The 24,097-nt window shown below is 36.7% G+C and overlaps 1 protein-coding gene across 1 annotated transcript in view; it reads left to right on the forward strand.

Moving 5' to 3' along the window:
- Positions 1-22,260, forward strand: part of LOC128667060 (major histocompatibility complex class I-related gene protein) — a 119,291-nt gene extending 97,031 nt beyond the window's left edge. Inside the window, exons 5-6 of the mRNA XM_053721944.1 lie at positions 3,557-3,658; positions 21,832-22,260. Coding sequence (XP_053577919.1) covers positions 3,557-3,658; positions 21,832-21,884 — 155 coding nt within the window. The 3' untranslated portion in view covers positions 21,885-22,260. The remainder of the gene's footprint in view (positions 1-3,556; positions 3,659-21,831) is intronic.
- Positions 22,261-24,097: the final 1,837 nt, after the last annotated feature.

A 24,097-nucleotide genomic window follows, 5' to 3' on the forward strand; every position in this document is an offset into this window, starting at 1 on the left:
AAAAAGTGAGCGGTACAGCCCATAACTACAAGATCCGTACCGTAAACTGAAAGTCAGTAGTTATGGCTTTTATGTTACAAAGCTCAGCTGTAGCATAAAACTCATAACTAAAGTGCTAAAAAGTACACTAACATCCATACACTACCTATTAACCCCTAAACCGAGGCCCTCCCGCATCACAAACACTAAAATAAAATTATTAACCCCTAATCTGCCGCTCCCGACATCGCCACCACTGGAATAAACATATTAACCCCTAAACCGCCGTATTCCCGTATCGCAAACACTAGTTAAATATTATTAACCCCTAATCTGCTGTCCCTAACATCGCTGCAACCTACATTACTGTTATTAACCCCTAATCTGTTGCCCCCAAAATCGCCAAGACTATACTAAAGTTATTAACCCCTATCCCTAAGTCTAACCCTTACACCCACTTTAACCCAACTTTAATATAATTAAAATAAATCTAAATAAAAATTACAATTAACACCTAAATAATTCCTATTTAAAACTAAATACTTATCTATAAAATAAACCATAAGCTAGCTACAATATAACTAATAGTTACATTGTATCTTAGGTTTTATTTTTATTTTACTGGTCAGTTTGTATTTATTTTAACTAGGTAGACTAGTTAGTAAATAGTTATTAACTATTTACTAGCTACCAAGCTAAAATAAACACAAATTTACCTGTAAAATAAAACCTAACCTGAGTTACACTAACACCTAACCTTACACTGCAATTAAATAAATTACATTAAATACAATTAACTAAATTACAAAAAAAAAAACACTCACTTACACAAAATAAAAAAGAAATGATCAAATATTTAAACTAATTACACCTAATCTAATAGCCCTATCAAAATAAAAAAGCTGCCCCCAAAATAAAATAAAAACCCTAGCCTAAACTAAACTGCCAATGGCCCTTAAAAGGGCCTTTTGCGGGGCATTGCCACAAAGAAATCAGCTTTTTTACCCGTAAAAAAAAATACAAACAATCCCCCAACAGTAAAACCCACCACCCACACAACCAAACCCCCCAAATAAAATCCTATCTAAAAAACCTAAACTCCCCATTGCCTTGAAAAGGGCATTTGGATTGGCATTGCCTGTAAAAGGGCATTTAGCTCTTTTTCAACCCAAACCCTAAGCTAAAAATAAAACCCACCCAATAAACCCTTAAAAAAAAACTAACATTAACCGCCGAAGATCCACGTACAGTTTTTGAAGACCGGACATCCATCCTCAACGAAGCCGGGAGAAGTTTTCATCCAAGCAGCAAGAAGTCCTCAACGAAGCCGGGAGAAGTCTTCATCCAAGCAGCAAGAAGTGGTCCTCCAGGCGGGCAGAAGTCTTCATCCAGACGGAATCTTCTATCTTTATCCTTCTGACGCGGAGTGGCTCCATCTTTAAGACATCCGGCACGGAGCATCCTCTTCTGACGACGGCTACTGAAGAATGAAGGTTCCTTTAAGGGACGTCATCCAAGATTGTGTCCCTTGAATTCCGATTGGCTGATAGAATTCTATCAGCCAATCGGAATTAAAGGTGAAAAAATAAATTGATGCAATCAGCCAATAGGATTGAGCTTGCATTCTATTGGCTGATTGGAACAGCTCAACGCTGCAATATTGCCTGCTAATGCCGGGTTTATGAGAACCTGTAATAGCAGCGCTATAGGGAGGTGAGTGGTGGAAATAACTTGCAAGTTAGTACCGAGCCGCTCATAACGCGAAACTTGTAATCTAGCCGTATGTTAACAAACTTCTACAATGTCTCCAGTGGCCATTTCAAAATGTTTTACATATGAGCAATGTAAAAGACTATTTGTAAATAGCCATGAAAAAAGTTTAACAGGTGTCTGAAAATAAATTCAACTGACTTATCAAGTGCCTTGAAGTGCTAAATTCAATAAGCCAATACTGGGCTTGAAAAGTAGTTGAAAAATGAGCCGAAAACAGATTGTAATGACAGAGAAGTAAGGTAAATAGGGCTTTTTTTAGTGGCTAAAAAACCTGTTTACGAGTGTGAGGCACTAGTTATTTCAGTTACTTGTTAGAACAGTGATAATGTTGCAAGATTGATTTCAATCTTGGTCTTAGTATGGTGAGGTCACATCACAGGCCACTATAAACTTTATTGCAAAGAGATCTTCTATATGTAGATACAAACATTTTCAATTTGTTGTATATCTCAAAACAAATCAAGTCAACAACTTGGTAATTGATGTAGTCTATTAATAGAAATACAAAGGATATAGCAACTACGCTGTAGTTTGACAGATGCATGGACCATAGTCAAGACTGGTTTGCACAACGATCTACAGTAGAGCTTGAGAAGTAGCAGCCAGACTATAACCTGTGCACATCTAGTTCCAAGGTTTAGCAAATGATGCCTTTCTTCAAGTTAAAACTTTATACCCAGTAAAGTCTTACATGTTTTGTCATTGTTGCTCCGTTATAGATTCCTCATACATTAAACCACTTCCTTTTTTAATAGGCTTATATGTAAGCAACCAATTAATATGCAGACATCTTTATAATTTAAGTCTATGGGGTAGATTTATCATATATTAAGCGGACATGATTCACTATATCGAATCATGTCTGCTCAACATCGCTAAATTCCAACAGAGTACACTGTCAGCATTGATCATTGCACAAGCATTTCTAGTGAAATGCTTGTGCAATGCTGCCCCCTGCTTACTGACGGCCAATTGGCCGCTAGCAGGGGATGTCAATCATCCCGATCTTATCGGATCGTTTTTATAACCGATGCCTCTTAACTTCCATTTCTGGCGAGCCTGAAACGATGGGCATCCAAACCAGCACTTGCTGCTTCATAAATAAAGTCATATGATTTACAAAAGGCACAAGTGCTTTAATGCATGAGGATTATATAATAAGAACAACTTAAGGCATTAAATGCCTAAGAATTTAACCGGATCAATTCCATAAGTTAAAGGGATATGAAACCCAAAATTTTTCTTTCATAATTCAGATGGAGCATGAGATTTTAAACAACTTTTTAAATTATTTTTATTATCAATTTTTCTTCATTCGCTTGGTATTTTTTGTTGAAAAGCAGGGATGTATGCTCAGGAGCTGGCCCATTTGTGGAGCACTATATGTAATCAGCTTTGCAAGAATGTTTTCTATTTTCGAAAGCACTAGATGGCAGAACTATTTCCTATCATGTAGTGCTCCAGATGCCTACCTAGAAATCTCTTCAACACAATTTGTTAATAGATGTAAATTGGAAATTTGTTTAAAATGGTATTCTTTGTCTGAATCACAAAATATTTTTTTTGTGTCTCATAGCTGCTATTCTTTTTTATCACTTTGGTTATTTGCAAACTAGTTCTTTGTCTTGACTGCATGGGATTCTGGGGTTTGTCCATGTGAAAAGACTAGCAATGCTGACTTGAAGCTGCTGTACATTGAGTCTATATTACTATATTTGTATAGGATTTGTGTCCAACTATATACTTCAACTCACTTGTAATTATAATCTCTTTGCTCTCCCCGCCCATTTTTTCATTTACACAGAACCCAAGAGGAACAACTCAACAATATACATTGTGATTGGTGTTGTTCTTGTTACACTAGTCTTCGCTGTTGTTGGAATAATAATAAAGAAGAAGATTCCATGTGAGTTTAAAATCTCTCTATATAAAGAACACAGAATTATATTGTACACAAAGATATATTATTGTCATTGTATTACATTTTACATTGGCACATAATGATGAATATACCTGAACATACATTCCTTTTACCTGCAACTTTCCTTTGCCCTCCATGTAACCTATCCTTACACCTCTACCAGCTGATTTATATGTTTGCCCTACAACTCCTCATTTTGGTCCATAGAACCTATACCTGTAAGTTTTTCTCCTTCAACTTAGCCATATAATCTTTATAACTCCTATTACTGACCCTTATAACCTCTCTGTAACTTATTGACAATTATAACCTATCTATAACTTCTCCTACCGACCCTTATAACTTCCCTCTAACTCCTCCTGCTGACCTATATAACCTCTTTTTTAACTCCTCCTACTGTCCTATATTACCTCTACAACTCCTCCTACTGACCCATATAACTTCTTGTCAGAAGATGTTAAGCACAAACAGAATAATGCAAATTAAAGGTAAGGTAAAGTTGATCACACTACTTAACGCTATGTGTACTAGTATAAAAAAAACCCATAAGTTTCATTCATCATTTTGAAATTATCAACCCGAAATCTACCTTTCTCTACCTTTCAAACATTGTCCATACTCAAATCTTTCGTCCGCCCGACATTTTTGTTTATTTGATTGACATCCGCTTGCTATCTTACTCTCCAATCGGCAGTTTCCCCTTCAGGGGTTTAGCCCATCAATTCCGACGTCACTCACCGACTGTGCGCATGCGCAGGACTTGACACAACCCACTTCAACCTGTGCTCGTTCGCGAGTAGCGCATGCGCAGTGCTAGCGGTGTAGCGATCGTTTTGTTTTGATTCATTCTAAGCAGTTCAAAGATCGCGCCGCAAGTGTGGGTAAGATATCAAGCTCTGTATGTTTAGAATCAACCGCGACATAAAGAATAAATATCTTTTTTTTTGGAGAAAATTATTGCTGTAATTGAAACAATCGGAAAAATGTATCTGGCAGCGGGGGAAGTGGCACATGCGCATACGATATTGACTCTGTGAACGCGCATTACGCTGACGAAAACAAAGGGGTGAGAACGCTTGGTGTAATCAGAGAGATAAACACGGAAGTGGCATGGGGGAGGAGAATTTAATCGAACGGTTTGAAATAAAAAGTTTGGATTACATGTAAAATAAATAATGTAACACAAAACTAAGTTAGCGACTACCTTATTTTTGAAAATTACTTTCAATATATGGATTTAATAACTAGAAACTTTACCTTACCTTTAAGTATACAGTCAGCAGTCCAAGGGTCAAACAACCACCCTTTTGTAGTAAGCAAAAAAAAAAACAGTACATATACAGAGTCATATGCTTTAGAACAAAAAAAAAAACTTATATAATCCTACAAGTTCTTATGATAAAAATTAGGCATTTAAATACAGGTTATCCAAGACAACTCTCCTATTGTTTACTTCTCTGTCTGAGATCCAAATTAAACATTGCTTGCAAGAGCTACTTTATATAGCCCTATAATTGTTCTCAGTTGTTGTTAATTGTTTACTAATAGGAATGTTTTCAGCAGTAAGCTGGCTATCCTTACAGCATTTTGTAGAGAAATTAACCTTTTCTACAGGGCTGAGTTTATATATGGCATAACATACCTCCCCCCTCAGATTGGGCCTCTGAGAAAGCTCTACCAGACCAATCAAACCACCCTTCAGAGAGAGAGAAGCAGCATTTAGGTGGTCATTCCCAGGTCTATGGGTGACACAAAAGAATAGATTTGCAACTACAAATACCATTTTATGAGACATGCAGTATTTGCTTTTATAGTATTAAGCCACTTCAAAGGAGAATAGTCAGTGACAAGAGTAAATTGCGGTCCAACAAATAACAGTGCAGAGTATCAACAGACTATTCCTTCTCTAAAACAGTATAATTCCTTTCTCTAGGTAACAATTTATGCTCCTGGACATTACTGAGTCCAGGTCCACCTTAGGGGCATCTGTATGCAAGACAAAATCCCTGTCAAAGTCAGGGCTGTGCAATACCAGCTGAGTACACAATATTTGCTTTATCTTTTGAAAAGCTTCAGCACAGGAGGGAGTCCATACTACCCTATTAGAAGCAGAGTTTTTTTTATTAAATTTGTCAATGGGTCTGCTAACGAAGAGAACTGTGAAATAAACTTTCTATAATATCACGTAAGGCCCAGAAAAACCCTAAACTGTTTCTTAGTTTTTGGAACTAGTAAGCTAGCCAAGGTCTCAACCATGTCTTGTATAGGTTTAATACAACCATTACCCAATATATAACCTAGATAGTGAGTTTTAGCTTTACCAATAGCAAATTTAGCAGGGTTTGCTGTGAGACCTGCATCTCTTAATGATCTCAATACTGCTGCTAACTTGTTAAGGTGGTCTTCCCAGTCTATACTATAAATGGCTACATCATCTAAGTAAGTAGACACATACATCCCATAGAGTTGAAGAGTATAGACCTTTGGAAAGTTTCAAGAGCACCATGGAGACCAAAGGGTAAGGTCAAAAACTGGAAAATACCCATAGCTGTAGAAAAGGCTGTATTTTATTTACAAGCACTAGTAAGTGGTATTTGCCAGTAGTCCTTAGTCAAATCCAAAGTTGTGATATACTTGCCTTCTCATTAAGAGAATTATATCTCATGAGACCCTCAATAGATGATTTATTCTCTGATAAAACTTGCAGAGCCACTATCTCAAATGTTTTTCAAAAAATGGAATTCTTATTAAGCAATGAATATACAACTTGGAGAGACATTAATGTCACAGAAAATTATTTATTTGAGGGTGCTCAGAATGTATACATTTTCCATCTTTCAAGTGACAGACCAGGACTTTATTAAGGATTTGAATTCAATCTTAACAGAGTGTTCAGTAAGACTGATGTTTGTCACCCATAAGAAACAACACCTGAAAAAACAAAGGACAGAAATCACAGACCTTCAGAAGGACTTAAACCTGTTTGTTTCTCATAAGGATTATAAGAAATTAGATGACATATTAAGTGATACTGTAACAGCAGTTAAAGGGGACATTCTTACTCTTAAAATTAGAAAGTTTGATTGAGATCAGGTAGGACTATAAAAATAATACTATATACCGGTGAGTGTAGCGTTTATTCTTTGTAAGGATAAAGGAACATGTGTATTTGGACATGCAGCACCCTGGCTATTGTTATATTGGATTAGTGCAGTTGAACCTGGACTTTTATTTATTTATATATATATATATATATATATATATATATATATATATATATATATATAAAACAAGAGAAAAAATGGATACAACACTATGCAGGAACAAGTCCCGTAAGGTGCTTTCCTGATTGGCGCTGATGTGAAAGTATCAACAGCCTATTCCTTCTCTATAACAGCATAATTCCTTTCTCTAGGTAACAATTTTTGCTCCTGGGCAAAACTGAGTCCAGGTCCACCTTAGGGGCATCAATAAGTATTGCCACTAGGTATAAAAACAGATCCTCTCAAATCTGCTAAGTGTAACTAAAATGTGAGATAGTCCCCCTAGAAACAACCACTTCCCATCAAAAAAAGAAGAGATATGCAAAAGAATGGGTAACACAGAGCTAATAAGAATACATATATCATATACAAATGTGGAACTGACAGACAGAAACCATATATGGCAATCAATGCATACAGTACATACCGGAGAGCACAATATACTGTATATACCAAAAATATATACCAATGTGTGATTAACAATGTGTCAAAGATAATATGTGAAGACAATATGTAAAAACAATAAAAAGTCCTCTCCAACAACAGAAGACAGTAGCAAAATTAGTGTGGGCCAAGCAATAAAAAAGCATTTATGCAGGGATAAGAAATGCTGAATTCCAGTTATGATTATGGGATGGGTATCCCGACTTGATCAATCAATGTACTTACAGACAAAACCTCAATCCTATGAGGTAAATAAAAGGTTTCGGGTGAAGAGGGAACTTCTGCTCAAGTATATATAGGAAACGTCTCAATGGAGCTTGGTAGAAACTTCAAGATTATCTCCTGTAATATGAAAAAGAAGCATCAGAAAAGGAACATAGTGTAATACTGTTTATTCTATTGATAACTATAATACAGACATATATACATATAGAGATACTCACACTACACAACCTAAATACAATATAAGGCGTCAGATGCCCATGATCTATTGAGCCAATCCCGTGCGTGGGTGTCTAAACAGTTGGTATAGTCAGGTGCCCCACTTAGTGTTAAAAACTGACGGGGTTTTAAAGATAATGATCTTCTTCAACATAGGTTGTGGTCCTCTAATGCTAATATGAAAAATTGCTACTGTGATGGATACCCCGGCTACCCCGACTGGGTAGCTCCGTCAAACGGGTCCTGCTTCCTCCCTGCCGACTGCAGCTATGTAGCTGGCAAGTGACCACAGCCTGTAGCCACCCCTGATGCCCGACAGCATCAGTACCCAGGGTCCCACCCTGTGACAAACTCCATCTACCCAGGCTGGGTAGCTCTGCCTGATGATCCTTTCTCTGCCTTGAACAGGCTGCTATGTAGCTCAGGAAAAGTGATTTTAGCTGGAGCTCACCTAAATAACTAGACAGACTAGCATATTCAGGTGTAACAAGAACTGCTTTATTGCACAAAAAACACAGCTTTTATACATTTCCAACAAATGATGGTAGTTACTACACAAATAGAAACAAATATTATACAATGAGACAAACATCAGACAATGGTTATTTAACCGTTTCTAATCACATCCTGACTTACAAAAGGACAATGAATGACTCACATAATAACAGAAAGACACTTCACAACTAGACTAGATAACAACAGGGGGAAGGTTATAGGGGGTAGGGGTTTAACCCTTGCAGCCTGGTATCCGTGACATCTCCCCCCTCCAGTTCGGCAGGCCCGGCTAGATCCACATACGGGTCGGTCACTCTTTCTCGACCGCCGCATAGCCTACTTCCCGGGGTAGCAGTTTTTGACTGAGGTAGGCAACGGGGTGGTCCTTACCTTCCTCGTCTGCCTGACTTAGTATTGCCCCCAACCCAAACATGGAGGCATCTGTGTGGACAGAAAAGCGTTTGGCTGTGTTAGGAGCGGCCAGTACTGAAGCAGAGATTAAGGCAGACATAAGACTCTGGAAGGCTTGTTCACACTTGGGGGACCACAGGACCTGTCAGGGAAGTCATTTACGGGTCAAGTCAGTCAGGGGTTTGGCGAGGGTGCTGTAATTACTCCGATAGTAACCTGCAGTACCCAGAAAGGCAAGGACTTGGGTTTTGGTCCTGGGGGTGGGCCAGTTAGCCACTGCCTCATCCTTGGCCCGATTTGGGTCGCTGCTTACCGCAGCTGACTCGGTGGCCCAAGTATTGAACCTCTGAGCACCCAATAGTACACTTATCTGGCTTCAAGGTTAGTCCAGCGGCTTGAAGACGATCTAAGACGATGCCTAGGTGGACCAGATCGTCCTCCCAGGTCTCACTATAGATAGCAATGTCATCCAGGTATGCACAGGCATAGTCCTGGAGGCCATCTAACAGGCGGTCTATCATTCTTTGGAAAGTGGCTGGGGCGTTCTTCATTCCAAACGGCATGACCTTATACTGGTATAAGCCAAAGGGAATGATGAAGGCAGACTTGGGGATGGACTCAGGGTCGAGGGGAATTTGCCAATAGACCTTGCATAGGTCGAGGGTGGTCAGGAAGTGGCCCAGGGTGATTCAATCTAACAGGTCTACTAGGGGCATGGGATAGGTGTCAGTGGTGGTTCTGTCATTGAGTCTATGGTAGTCAACGCAGAACCGGGTAGTTCCGTCCTTCTTGGGTACTAACACTACCGGGAGGCCCAGGGACTTTTGGACGGTTCAATGACACCGAGGTCCAACATTCCCCTGAGCTACCGGTACATACTTTCCCTGACGGCCTCTGGGACCCTGTAGGCAGCCTGTCGCAGGGGGGTCTGTCCTGGGGTCTCCACCCGGTGGATGGCTGTGGTGGTAAACCCAGGGACAGTAGATAACATGTCACTTCTCTGTTCTAGGAGTCTTCGGAACTGCCTTTTCTGTCTGGGCTCTCACCTGGTGGGTGTCAGTAGGTCTGGGCAGCTCCGGCATTGGAAGACTTTCAGAGTCCTCCACTGCCGGCACACAGATAGCGGCCACATCTCTGGGTCTTTCTATGTATATAAAAGGGGAATAGAGGGAAGAAAACAATTGATCGTATATAGACCACAAATTAGTCACTAATATAATATACAGTCAGAGGTAACTGGCTATATACTCTGTGGGTAATAATCCCATACTAATAACATGTGGGGGGTGCTCACTATCCTAGTAATGTAAATAGAAAAAAGGAGAAAAATGGATAGTCCAGAGCACTCAGTCAAATACAATAAATTAATAAAGTTACAGTGAGGTTGTCCAGGATGAATGAATAATAAAACTTAACATTTAATAATTAAAATTAAAAAGTAGATGGATACTACAAATGTAGGTGTATGTAAAAACAATTAAAAGTATTACAAAGAAAGCAGGCATGCCCAGGTATTAACCATACAGATGTAATGTCACATAAATATATGGGATTGTCTGGCAGTGATGCACCCAAAAATGCTCGCGGATTGCACAAATTAAACTATCTGAAAAAAGAGGATTGACCACAAACAAATTACCTATATCTAGTGCAATACTGGAGCGGTGCAAGCCCTGTCAGAGTCCCAAAAGCAAACCCATAAACACTTAAACACTAATAAAGTATGATGTGAGTACACAATTATCGAAGTATATATCACCCTGTCAATATATGACAGTACAAAAGATAAGGCAGCAGAGCTTCCAAGACAAGCGCCTGATGCGCATTTCACCAAACAAATGGCTTTCTCAAAGGCTAACCCGACCTAAGCCTCACTGCTTAAACATTGTATTAAGCCAATCAGGGGTGAGGATTCTTACACACCCCTTGGAACCAATGTCATAAGTCCTCTTATCATTGGATAAGCGTCCGTCACGTGACTCAGCATATGATGAAGAGGAGAGGGGGAGGGGATGATAGCCGCTTCGCCGTATCGAGAAATACCTTTGATACATAACTGGACTGATCACTACACAGAGAGACTGTACTATACGTCTTACATGTTTACATGCATAAGATGTCAAGGAAAATTATATCTGTGTTTATGAGATATCATTCAAGACAATGTGAACTGATAGTTTCCTATATAAATAAGTGATGAGAGACAGCTCCTTTTCAAACAGGGGCACAGGAAAGGGCTAGCCAAACCCCAATATCAATTTCAAAAGGGTAATTTTCCAGCCTCCAGTAGATTTTAAAAGACCTTTATTAGTTTCTTACAGGGTCCATTGTAACAACGACGTTTCGAACCTATACTAGGTTCTTAATCATGTTTATAGAATAGTGTGCAGGTGTGTCTTTTATACCTGTCCATTTCCTATAAGATTACACAACAGTGCCATCATGTGGTCAAAATTTAAAATTACAAGTGATACATAAAAAACTTGAGTTATTCAGCTTCTTGTACATATCAAATTGAATTTTTAAGCTAGTTATCCTCTTTTTCTTAATTTGTATATAGTTATCACATGCAACATTAAAACCAAATTTTACTATATTTACAAATAAAACCTATACACATAAGATATTGGAATCATATTAGCTACTACAGATAAATGCTACAGTTATCAATTAGAAAAATAATGACCATTCAAAATCTTTATTCAAACCTTCAGGTATCATGGTGTTTAACTTATTAATCCAAAACATCTCCCTTCTTTTGAGCAATTGGTCTCTGTCACCTCCTCTCCTGGGTCTGTCAACTTGCTCAATGACTTGAAATCTCAGTTGACTGATGTTATGACCCATGGAGAGGAAGTGACAGGAAACAGGTGCCTCTGTATTTTTGTTCCTGATGTTGGATTTGTGTTCAGTGATTCTTGTTCTTACTTCCCTACTGGTTTCACCTATATAAATCCTGGCACACGGACATTTAATGAGGTATATAGAGTATGTGCTTCTACATGTTAGATATTTTTTGATTGGATACTTAGTCCCCTTAATAGGGTGGAAAAATTCTTTCCCCTTTATTATGGAGCTACAATGGCTACAATGTAGGCAAGGATAACAACCTCTATTGTCAGGTCCTATTGATGTTTGAATGCTTTTCTTTTTGCTACCAATATCTGCTCTTACTAGTAAATCTCTCAGGTTCTTGGTTTTTTTGTAAGCTACAATAGGTATATTTTTAAAATCTTCAACTTGAGGATTGCATTCTCGAAGTATGTGCCAGTGTTTGTTAATAATATGTGAAATTTTAGATCCTAATGTATTGTATTGAGTTACAAAAACCATTCTGTTTTCTTTTGTTTTATTTTTTGTATTACAATCTTCCTTATCTTTACAGTACTCTAATTGTTTTGTGATTAGTTCTTCTGGGTATCCTCTTCTTTTAAATTTTTCTGCCATTTCTTTTAATCTTATATCACATTTCTTTTTGTCAGTAACTATTCTTTTTACTCTTTTAAATTGACCTTCGGGTATGGCTTCTATTGTTTTTTTAGAGCGGAAGCTATCATATTGTAATACTTTATTTTTGTCTGTGGGTTTCACATATAGATCTGTTTTTAGGAAACCTTGTTCTTTATATACAAAAGTGTCCAAAAATGCTACTCCTGTATCTTCAATGTTAAGAGTGAATTTTAAGCCTGTGACAGATGAATTAAGGTGCTCAACAAACTGCCATAGGCTCTCAGTGTCGCCCCACCATATGCCAAATATGTCATCCACAAATCTCCACCATGCTGCACCATATTGAAGAAATAATGGATTTGAGTATACAAATTTCTCTTCTATGTGGGACATAAAAATATTGGCATATGTTGGGGCGACACTGGAGCCCATCGCAGTACCTTGTTTTTGCAAATAAAAGGTGTCTTGGAATAGGAAGTAATTTTGATATAGAATAACAGACAATAAGTCTGTCAAAAACTGTATTTCTTTCTCAGTGTATTTGTTATTTACTTTTAATGTGTTTGTTACAGCCTCAATGCCACTGGTGTGCTTTATGGAAGTATATAAACTAGTGACGTCTAGTGTATATAGGATGCATTTATCTCCAATTGGTCCAATATCTTTTAGTTTCTCAAGGAAATCATTGGTGTCTTTTAGGTAAGAAGATGTTTCTAACAAGAAGGGCTGTAACACTTTATCTAAGAAGGTTGCAATTTTAGAAAAAATGGAATTTACTCCTGCCACTATTGGGCGGCCTGGGGGTTTAAATTTGTCTTTATGTATTTTGGGTGAAGCATAAATTACAGGTCTTACTGGGTTTTTTTTCTATTAGACACTCTTTAAATTCACTAGTGATGATGCCATTCTTGACTGCTATATTGGTAATGTGTTCTATTTCTTTATTTATTTGCATTGTGGGATCTCCAGTTAGTGCTTCATATACTGTAGTATCATTTAATTGTTTTAAAATTTCATTTACATAATCTGTTTTGTTTAGTAGCACTACTGCCCCGCCCTTATCTGCCTCCTTTATTATGATTTCTTTGTTGTTTTGTAATTTATTGATGGCTTCTTGCTGTTTCTTATCAATTTGTACTAATTCTCTTTTTCTGTTTCTTTTTAATACATTTTTTACTTCTTTTTGAACTAATTTTGCAAATGTAGCTACACTATGTTGTGTTGGTGGGTTAAATTTTCTCTTACCTTTGATCCCATATATCCCTGGATTATTAAATTTAGTGTCCTTATTGATACTGTCTTTTGCCATTATAACTGGTATTTCTGTCATACTAGTGAGTGTAGAGAAATGTACCTTAAGTTTTAGTTTTCTAAAAAATCTCTCTAAATCTTGTTCTATGACAAATTCATCATGCATATTGGATACACAATATGATAAACCTTTATTTAAAATTTTGTATTCTGTTTCTGATAAGGTGTAATTAGAAATGTTATGGACTAAATCATCCTCTGTGGTTTCTTTATTGTGATATGACTCAGTATTGCTTTTAACCATAGTTTTACCATTGGATTCAGTGGATATTTTCTTAAATTTTAAGGTGCTAATGCCTTCAGTAGTGTCCCTTACTAAAGTGCTTTCTGCATAAAAAGTGCTATTCAAGTTTAAAGTGCTAACCTTGTTATCAGTATTAACTACTAACGTGTTATCTAATTCTAAAGTGTCTGTGTTTTTAACAAAATTACTTTCTAAAGTGTTGACATTAATTGAATCAGAAGTGCTTTTTTCATTGTGAATTATTTTAACATTCAAAGACTTTTTGTTAGTGCTAGTGCTTAAGTTACCATTGTGAATGTTAGAGCAATATACAGAATCTTTGATCATATCATACATTTCATTAAACTGTCCATCATGTTTTTGTTGAATTGTCTCTTTAAAATGTCTATGCACTGTATGTTTAGGTACATTTACTTTACCCATATTGTTCATGTGTTCTTGTGTCATTTTCTTACTGTGCCTTGTTTGTTCCATATATGTTGTTAGGAGAATGTTTTCTTGGTTCTCGGATGCCATTTCACCGGTGTTTTCTTTTTGTTGGGGAGGTTCTGTCTGTCTATCGACTTTGTCTGCTTCATTAGATGTGCCTGATGGTTCTGCCTCGCTACTCAGTAGCGGTATTGCCCCCGCTGGTATCCTTTCGTCCGTTTGGCTCTCTGGCGCTCCGGTTGTGACGTCGAATAGTATGCGCCTCTTCCGATGCTTGCGCCCGGCGCGGTGTGATCTACGTCTGAATCCTCGGTTAAAAAACCGGCAGACGATTCTGAACCACTACCGCTGATGTCTTCCTGAGCCGGGCGTTTTCTGGCTTCTTTCCTTCGATCTTTGATGTCAGCATTAGGATGCCTTTGATTACTGCTTCTCTGGCGCCACTTGTAGACGTTACCAGATGAGTAGTCTTGTTCATCTCGTATGAATTTTGATCTTTTGCGGCTCTCTAGTTGTTTTCGATATTCCTGTGCAAAAGATCAAAATTCATACGAGATGATCAAGACTACTCATCTGGTAACGTCTACAAGTGGCGCCAGAGAAGCAGTAATCAAAGGCATCCTAATGCTGACATCAAAGATCGAAGGAAAGAAGCCAGAAAACGCCCGGCTCAGGAAGACATCAGCGGTAGTGGTTCAGAATCGTCTGCCGGTTTTTTAACCGAGGATTCAGACGTAGATCACACCGCGCCGGGCGCAAGCATCGGAAAAGGCGCATACTATTCGACGTCACAACCGGAGCGCCAGAGAGCCAAACGGACGAAAGGATACCAGCGGGGGCAATACCGCTACTGAGTAGCGAGGCAGAACCATCAGGCACATCTAATGAAGCAGACAAAGTCGATAGACAGACAGAACCTCCCCAACAAAAAGAAAACACCGGTGAAATGGCATCCGAGAACCAAGAAAACATTCTCCTAACAACATATATGGAACAAACAAGGCACAGTAAGAAAATGACACAAGAACACATGAACAATATGGGTAAAGTAAATGTACCTAAACATACAGTGCATAGACATTTTAAAGAGACAATTCAACAAAAACATGATGGACAGTTTAATGAAATGTATGATATGATCAAAGATTCTGTATATTGCTCTAACATTCACAATGGTAACTTAAGCACTAGCACTAACAAAAAGTCTTTGAATGTTAAAATAATTCACAATGAAAAAGGCACTTCTGATTCAATTAATGTCAACACTTTAGAAAGTAATTTTGTTAAAGACACAGACACTTTAGAATTAGATAGCACGTTAGTAGTTAATACTGATAACAAGGTTAGCACTTTAAACTTGAATAGCACTTTTTATGCAGAAAGCACTTTAGTAAGGGACACTACTGAAGGCATTAGCACCTTAAAATTTAAGAAAATATCCACTGAATCCAATGGTAAAACTATGGTTAAAAGCAATACTGAGTCATATCACAATAAAGAAACCACAGAGGATGATTTAGTCCATAACATTTCTAATTACACCTTATCAGAAACAGAATACAAAATTTTAAATAAAGGTTTATCATATTGTGTATCCAATATGCATGATGAATTTGTCATAGAACAAGATTTAGAGAGATTTTTTAGAAAACTAAAACTTAAGGTACATTTCTCTACACTCACAAGTATGACAGAAATACCAGTTATAATGGCAAAAGACAGTATCAATAAGGACACTAAATTTAATAATCCAGGGATATATGGGATCAAAGGTAAGAGAAAATTTAACCCACCAACACAACATAGTGTAGCTACATTTGCAAAATTAGTTCAAAAAGAAGTAAAAAATTTATTAAAAAGAAACAGAAAAAGAGAATTAGTACAAATTGATAAGAAACAGCAAGAAGCCATCAATAAATTACAAAACAACAAAGAAATCATAATAAAGGAGGCAGATAAGGGCGGGGCAGTAGTGCTACTAAACAAAACAGATTATGTAAATGAAATTTTAAAACAATTAAATGATACTACAGTATATGAAGCACTAACTGGAGATCCCACAATGCAAATAAATAAAGAAATAGAACACATTACCAATATAGCAGTCAAGAATGGCATCATCACTAGTGAATTTAAAGAGTGTCTAATAGAAAAAAACCCAGTAAGACCTGTAATTTATGCTTCACCCAAAATACATAAAGACAAATTTAAACCCCCAGGCCGCCCAATAGTGGCAGGAGTAAATTCCATTTTTTCTAAAATTGCAACCTTCTTAGATAAAGTGTTACAGCCCTTCTTGTTAGAAACATCTTCTTACCTAAAAGACACCAATGATTTCCTTGAGAAACTAAAAGATATTGGACCAATTGGAGATAAATGCATCCTATATACACTAGACGTCACTAGTTTATATACTTCCATAAAGCACACCAGTGGCATTGAGGCTGTAACAAACACATTAAAAGTAAATAACAAATACACTGAGAAAGAAATACAGTTTTTGACAGACTTATTGTCTGTTATTCTATATCAAAATTACTTCCTATTCCAAGACACCTTTTATTTGCAAAAACAAGGTACTGCGATGGGCTCCAGTGTCGCCCCAACATATGCCAATATTTTTATGTCCCACATAGAAGAGAAATTTGTATACTCAAATCCATTATTTCTTCAATATGGTGCAGCATGGTGGAGATTTGTGGATGACATATTTGGCATATGGTGGGGCGACACTGAGAGCCTATGGCAGTTTGTTGAGCACCTTAATTCATCTGTCACAGGCTTAAAATTCACTCTTAACATTGAAGATACAGGAGTAGCATTTTTGGACACTTTTGTATATAAAGAACAAGGTTTCCTAAAAACAGATCTATATGTGAAACCCACAGACAAAAATAAAGTATTACAATATGATAGCTTCCGCTCTAAAAAAACAATAGAAGCCATACCCGAAGGTCAATTTAAAAGAGTAAAAAGAATAGTTACTGACAAAAAGAAATGTGATATAAGATTAAAAGAAATGGCAGAAAAATTTAAAAGAAGAGGATACCCAGAAGAACTAATCACAAAACAATTAGAGTACTGTAAAGATAAGGAAGATTGTAATACAAAAAATAAAACAAAAGAAAACAGAATGGTTTTTGTAACTCAATACAATACATTAGGATCTAAAATTTCACATATTATTAACAAACACTGGCACATACTTCGAGAATGCAATCCTCAAGTTGAAGATTTTAAAAATATACCTATTGTAGCTTACAAAAAAACCAAGAACCTGAGAGATTTAGTAGTAAGAGCAGATATTGGTAGCAAAAAGAAAAGCATTCAAACATCAATAGGACCTGACAATAGAGGTTGTTATCCTTGCCTACATTGTAGCCATTGTAGCTCCATAATAAAGGGGAAAGAATTTTTCCACCCTATTAAGGGGACTAAGTATCCAATCAAAAAATATCTAACATGTAGAAGCACATACTCTATATACCTCATTAAATGTCCGTGTGCCAGGATTTATATAGGTGAAACCAGTAGGGAAGTAAGAACAAGAATCACTGAACACAAATCCAACATCAGGAATAAAAATACAGAGGCACCTGTTTCCTGTCACTTCCTCTCCATGGGTCATAACATCAGTCAACTGAGATTTCAAGTCATTGAGCAAGTTGACAGACCCAGGAGAGGAGGTGACAGAGACCAATTGCTCAAAAGAAGGGAGATGTTTTGGATTAATAAGTTAAACACCATGATACCTGAAGGTTTGAATAAAGATTTTGAATGGTCATTATTTTTCTAATTGATAACTGTAGCATTTATCTGTAGTAGCTAATATGATTCCAATATCTTATGTGTATAGGTTTTATTTGTAAATATAGTAAAATTTGGTTTTAATGTTGCATGTGATAACTATATACAAATTAAGAAAAAGAGGATAACTAGCTTAAAAATTCAATTTGATATGTACAAGAAGCTGAATAACTCAAGTTTTTTATTTATCACTTGTAATTTTAAATTTTGACCACATGATGGCACTGTTGTGTAATCTTATAGGAAATGGACAGGTATAAAAGACACACCTGCACACTATTCTATAAACATGATTAAGAACCTAGTATAGGTTCGAAACGTCGTTGTTACAATGGACCCTGTAAGAAACTAATAAAGGTCTTTTAAAATCTACTGGAGGCTGGAAAATTACCCTTTTGAAACTGATAGTTTCCTACATCTAGAGTATCCAGTTACATTCTAGGTAAACGATTAATAGCAAGTGGAACATCCTAATGTTATAAAGACAAAGAATATATATATATTGCTTAAAAATAAAATACATGATAAACACGTAATTAAGCTTAAAGTAAAGATGCTATGGTGGTGTATCATGATCAAAGCATAATAAAAAGTCCCAAAATAAGCCAATTGATAAATCTCTAACAATTTTTCTACATAATTTCATTGAACCACGGGAACAGATGAAAAACTCGATTGTTGTTATTGTGAGGTAGTCATATCTAAAGAAGCCAATTGTTGATCTCCAGTTTATTAATAATATTGTTGAAATGTCATCAAAGACTATGTAGTATAGCAGTTTTCTACATGTAGAGTACTGTTGCATCATTAGGAAACGATTATGATTGATATGTTTTTTTTTTTTTTTTAATTATATCATAGTTTTGCCTAGTATGTTCATTGGTGTGTGTGAACTATCTGTATTAAATTAAAGAATCTTCTATTTGATAACGATAACTTTGATACAAAGGGAGATGTAAGGCAAGCATTCAGTCTTACCACTTATATAAAGTGATGGATACATCCGGGCTAGTGATTCCTAGTTCGTTAGTACCATACATGCATCAAAATATATATTCATACTCTCTTAAAATAGAGTTATTATTTAAACCAATATTCATAACGCACATGTGAACGTGTATAAACATCTTGAGATACTAGAGACCCTTATTGAGATTTCTCAGATATATAGTGTTAATAGTCTCATAAAAAGACTCATCATTCCTTTAGAATTATAATTATCAACACATTATTCCCAATAACTTGTATTTCCTCTTAGTTATTATGATTATTATAACAGGGAACTAGATCATATCTTAGTAGATTGAGGTTAATAGCAGACTTACCATATTGGTTCCCATTAGAACAGATAATAATACATCAACAGTATAAATCATTTAAACATAATTCTAGTCTATCTGAGTGTAAACTGTCTTATATTACAAAAATTAATTATAGCCATCTTGTTCATTAAGTCCCTGTGGTGTAGGGGGTCAAGCCAGAATATCCACCGGCATTCCGCTTGTAAGAGCATAGTTTCCACATTACCACCTCTGATTCCAGGTTTGATTACTTGTAGGACAGAGACTTTTAGGTCTGGTTTCATATCATGTTTACTAAGATAGTGTTTAGCCACAGGGGTTAGGTTCTTACCTTTTTGGTGGTCTTTTTTTCAATTCTTAATACTGTTTATGTGTACTGTTCTCCAAGTCTCACACGTAATTCACGCGTCGTTATCCCTATATATCTTTTTCCACATTTACATAACAGGCAGTACACCACATTTTTGGTTTTGCAATTTGCAAAGCCAAGCATTCTTTTAGTGCTACCAATCTGAGTAATGAATTCCCTTTCATTGTGTATGTACCTACAAAAACTGCATGTGCCACATGTATAAGTTCCACATATATGTCTGTTATTAGGATTTTTCCTTGTAAAGTGACTCTTAACCAGTTTGTTGCCGATCGTGGGAGCTCTCCTCCAACTAGTCTTAATTCTATCTCCCAGAAATGTTGACAGATCTTTATCTGATTTCAATATGTCACTATGTCTGTTCAAAATGTTACTAATCTTATTGTGGTTAGTGTTAAATGTGGTTACAAATGTGTTTGAGGTACACCTGTTCAATTGCTTGGTAACACAAATTGCTAATCAGCAACTCACATGGCAGCTACTAGACGTAGTGAAGATGACTTGCTGAAGTTCAAACCGAGCATCAGAATGGGGGAAAAAAGGGATTTAAGTGACTTTGAACGTAGCATGGTGGTTGGTGCCAGACCAGCTGGTCTGAGTATTTCTAAAATTGCTGATCTGCCGGGATTTTCATGCACAATCATCTCTAGGGTTTACAGAGAATGGTCTAAAAAGAGCAACAGTTGTGTGGATGAAAATGCCTTGTTGAGGTCAGAGGAGAATGGGCAGACTGGTTCGAGATGATAGAAAGGCAAAATAAACTCAAATAACCACTTGTTACAACCAAGGCATGCAGAATTCCATCTCTGAATGCACAACCTGTCGAACCTTGAAGCAGATGGGCTACAGTAGCAAAAGACCACACCGGGTGCCACTCCTGTCAGCTAAGAACAGGAAACTGAGGCTACAATTCCCACAGACTCACCAAACTTTGACAATAGGAGAAGGAAAAATGTTGCCTGGTCTGATGAGTCTCAATTTCAGTCACAGCCTACCTGAATATTGTTGTCGACCATGTCCATCCCTTTATGACTACAGTGTACTCATCTTCTGATGGCTACTTTCAGCAGGATAATGCACTATGTCAGAAAGTTCAAACTTGTTTCTTGAACATGATAATTAGTTCACTGTACTCCAATGGCCTCCACAGTCACCAGATCTCAATCCAATAGAGTGGAATGGAAGATTTGCATCATGGATGTGCAGCCGACAAATCTGCAGCAACTGTGTGATGCTATCATGTCAATATGAACGAAAATCTCTGAGGAATGCTTTCAACACTTTGTTGAATCAATACCATGAAGAATTAAGGCAGTTCTTAATCTGAAGACAAAAGGGGGTCCAACCGGGTACTAGCAAGCTGTACCTAATAAAGTAGCCAGTGAGTGTATATATATATATGTGTATATATGTATATATATATATATATATATATATATGTGTGTGTGTGTGTATGTGTTTATGCTACCAGCCGAAATGCGTAAGCCATGTTCTAACATACCCATTGCACTCTGTATGTTGCTGTGTACCTTCATCATGCTGTTTTTACAATTTTTCTAATACATTTTTTTACTTTTCATTGATACATGCAAGCACTTCTCCTTTTGTTACCTATATATATTTATAGACATATATACAAATATAAACACTTAAATACATATGTATACACATAAGTAATAGGAATGTTTTTTTAATGCACATGCAAAAGGGCACTTATATGCCCAAATGCGTGGAAATTAAAGAGAGTGCGCCATTCGAAATCTAGTCCTAAATCATCAAGGGCTCCTGTTGTTACATATTATTCTGGTTTCACTAACTTATCCAGTTGTGTGGGATCAAAGGAGTCTCTCGGTGTCCTTTGTTGGAGATGAGAAAAAGATGAGGCATATATGTGCAGCCACCAAATATCAGTTCCATAAGGCTACCTAGGTATTCTTTTTTAACAAAGGATACCAAAAGAACAAACAAATTAGATAAAAGAAGTAAAATGGAATGTCTTTTAAAATGACATGTTATATCATGAAAGAAAGAAAAAAAATTGAGTTTGATGTTCTTTTAACTTCTTTTTTTTAAAAAGATTTCTCTCACACAATATAACCTGTCTCTGCAAATCTCCAATTATACAATATAAGCTTTTATTTAGAACTTGTTTTTTGACAAAATTGATTTTATTTTCCGTTTGTATTCTACAGACATACAACACCAGACGGTGAATACTCGAGAACCAGAACCAGAAAGTTCTTGATGTTTTGCAGTTGCTGGGGAGAGAAGCATATTTTTGTTCAATGCATGAACTAATTTCATGTTTATAATGTACTTAGGTAGGTAGTTTGCACTAAATGGCGGAGAAAAAAAGTGATGCCATCTACTTCTCTTGCAAATAAAGAACATATATACAATATTGCAACCCTATAGTACTGCAGACATATGTACACTCCCAAGATTACCTCCCTGCTTTCAACAAGGGTTATCAAGAAAATGAAGAAAAATTATTAATAAAAGTCGAAAATAAGAAAACTGTTTAAAAGGACAGTAAACACACCTTATATAATTACCGTAATCAAAAGTTGTAAACCTGATGATACGCCTGCAACCTTTGAAATATACTTGTTCACATCGTATTGTGTTGGATTCTATGAGGCATATTTAACAAATGTCTTGCGGACCTGATCCGATCAGGTCCGCAAGACATCACTGAATTTGTAGATAGGCACCTATGTTCAAACTGTGCATTGCTCTAGTAAGCAAATAATTTGTTCTGTCTGTGCACGGACTGTTGTGCTTGCATGATCGGATCTTTTCACACGTGACTCGCCAAATTTGCACATGCGCAACGTCTAGCGGTAATGAAAGAACCGGAACCTTCAGATAACCACTTTTCTGTGCTATGTTTAAAGCAGGCTAGCTGGACTAATTGTTATCTTAATTTTATTGATTTTTCACTAAATGCCAATTACAGTAAGGGGCTTATAATATATGAATAATATAAATTTAATAATACAGGGAATAATTTTTCAAAGCCACAACATGTTGAGCCGGAAGTGGAACACTTCAGACTGGTTCTGCTACTGAAAGCGTTCCCTCTGCTCATCCGGTAATGAAGACAGGGAAACACATTGCGGTTTGCATGCGCATTGCCGTGCGAGTTGCGTTTCTATGTTACCTTCACTGCGTGATGACACAGTTGAAAGCCTCGGAACAAGCCGAGGTATTGAAAAAAAAGTGAATGTTGATAAAGAAGGTAAAGGGAGGAGGAGATTGGGGGGCATTTTAGAGACCTATAAATCGATGATTACATTAGGGATATTTATGGTTGCTGCTCTTCTTCACAGTTGGGGGTATGTGAATAATGATAGAATGGTTATGGATTTTTATAATAGATAGCGATGTTAGTGGTTTACTTTCCCTTTAACATTACATTCTTATCAAGAAAGAACAATTTTGGGTTTCATGCCCCTTTAAATATAACTATGCCCTGTAAATGTAAATAACATTTGCAGCTTATACAAATAGCCCTTCGAAGGAGCCAAGTCAAACTATGGAAACGACAACAAATCCCAACAAAAGAGATCTGAAGTAAATTAACTGATAAATTCCTAATTTTAGAAGAATATGGCTTTCTAAAAATAAACCATGAGACCCATCTTCTATGCTGATGATAATGTACATAATTAATAAAAGAGTTATAATTTAAAAAAAAATAATACTGGATATGGGTGTTCTGATAATATTAAGAACATAACATTTCATATATATATATATATACAAACAGAAGAGGCAGTAATCTACACAGCGCTAAACCTACTTATAGTTGAATCAAAATAATAAATACATTAGATTTAAGCAAAAATATAAAATAGTAATAAATAATATTTGTTCTTTAAAGGATATATATAAAAGATATGTGAAAAATAGGCTGTTGCAATATAGCAAAAATAACAAAAAAAGAGTAATCAATTTGTTAGAATGATGTTTCAAAATACAAGATACAAAATATCAAAGCATGAACGTACAAAAAAATATATATTGTTAATCAACAATTAATAGAGTGATATGTATTTGCAAGACCAAACAGAGAAGTCCATGGGGCATATGTATCAAGCACCGTATGGAGCTTGATGCCCCGTGTTTCTGGCGAGTCATCAGACTCGCCAGAAACAGCAGTTATGAAGCAGCGGTCACAAAGACCGCTGCTCCATAACCTGTCTGCCTGCTCTGAGCAGGCGGACAGACATTGCAACAATACAACCTGATCGAGTACGATTGGGTTGATTGACACCCCCTGCTGGCGGCCTATTGGCCGCGAGTCTGCAGGGGGCGGCGTTGCACCAGCAGCTCTTGTGAGCTGCTCGTGCAATGATGAATACAGCAAGCGTATTGCTCACCGTATTCAGCGAAGTCTGGCGGACCTGATCCTCACTGGCGGATCAGGTTCACCAGACTTTCATAACTAGAGGT

Source organism: Bombina bombina, chromosome 7 (assembly GCF_027579735.1).
Source record: "Bombina bombina isolate aBomBom1 chromosome 7, aBomBom1.pri, whole genome shotgun sequence".
Taxonomy (NCBI): domain Eukaryota; kingdom Metazoa; phylum Chordata; class Amphibia; order Anura; family Bombinatoridae; genus Bombina; species Bombina bombina.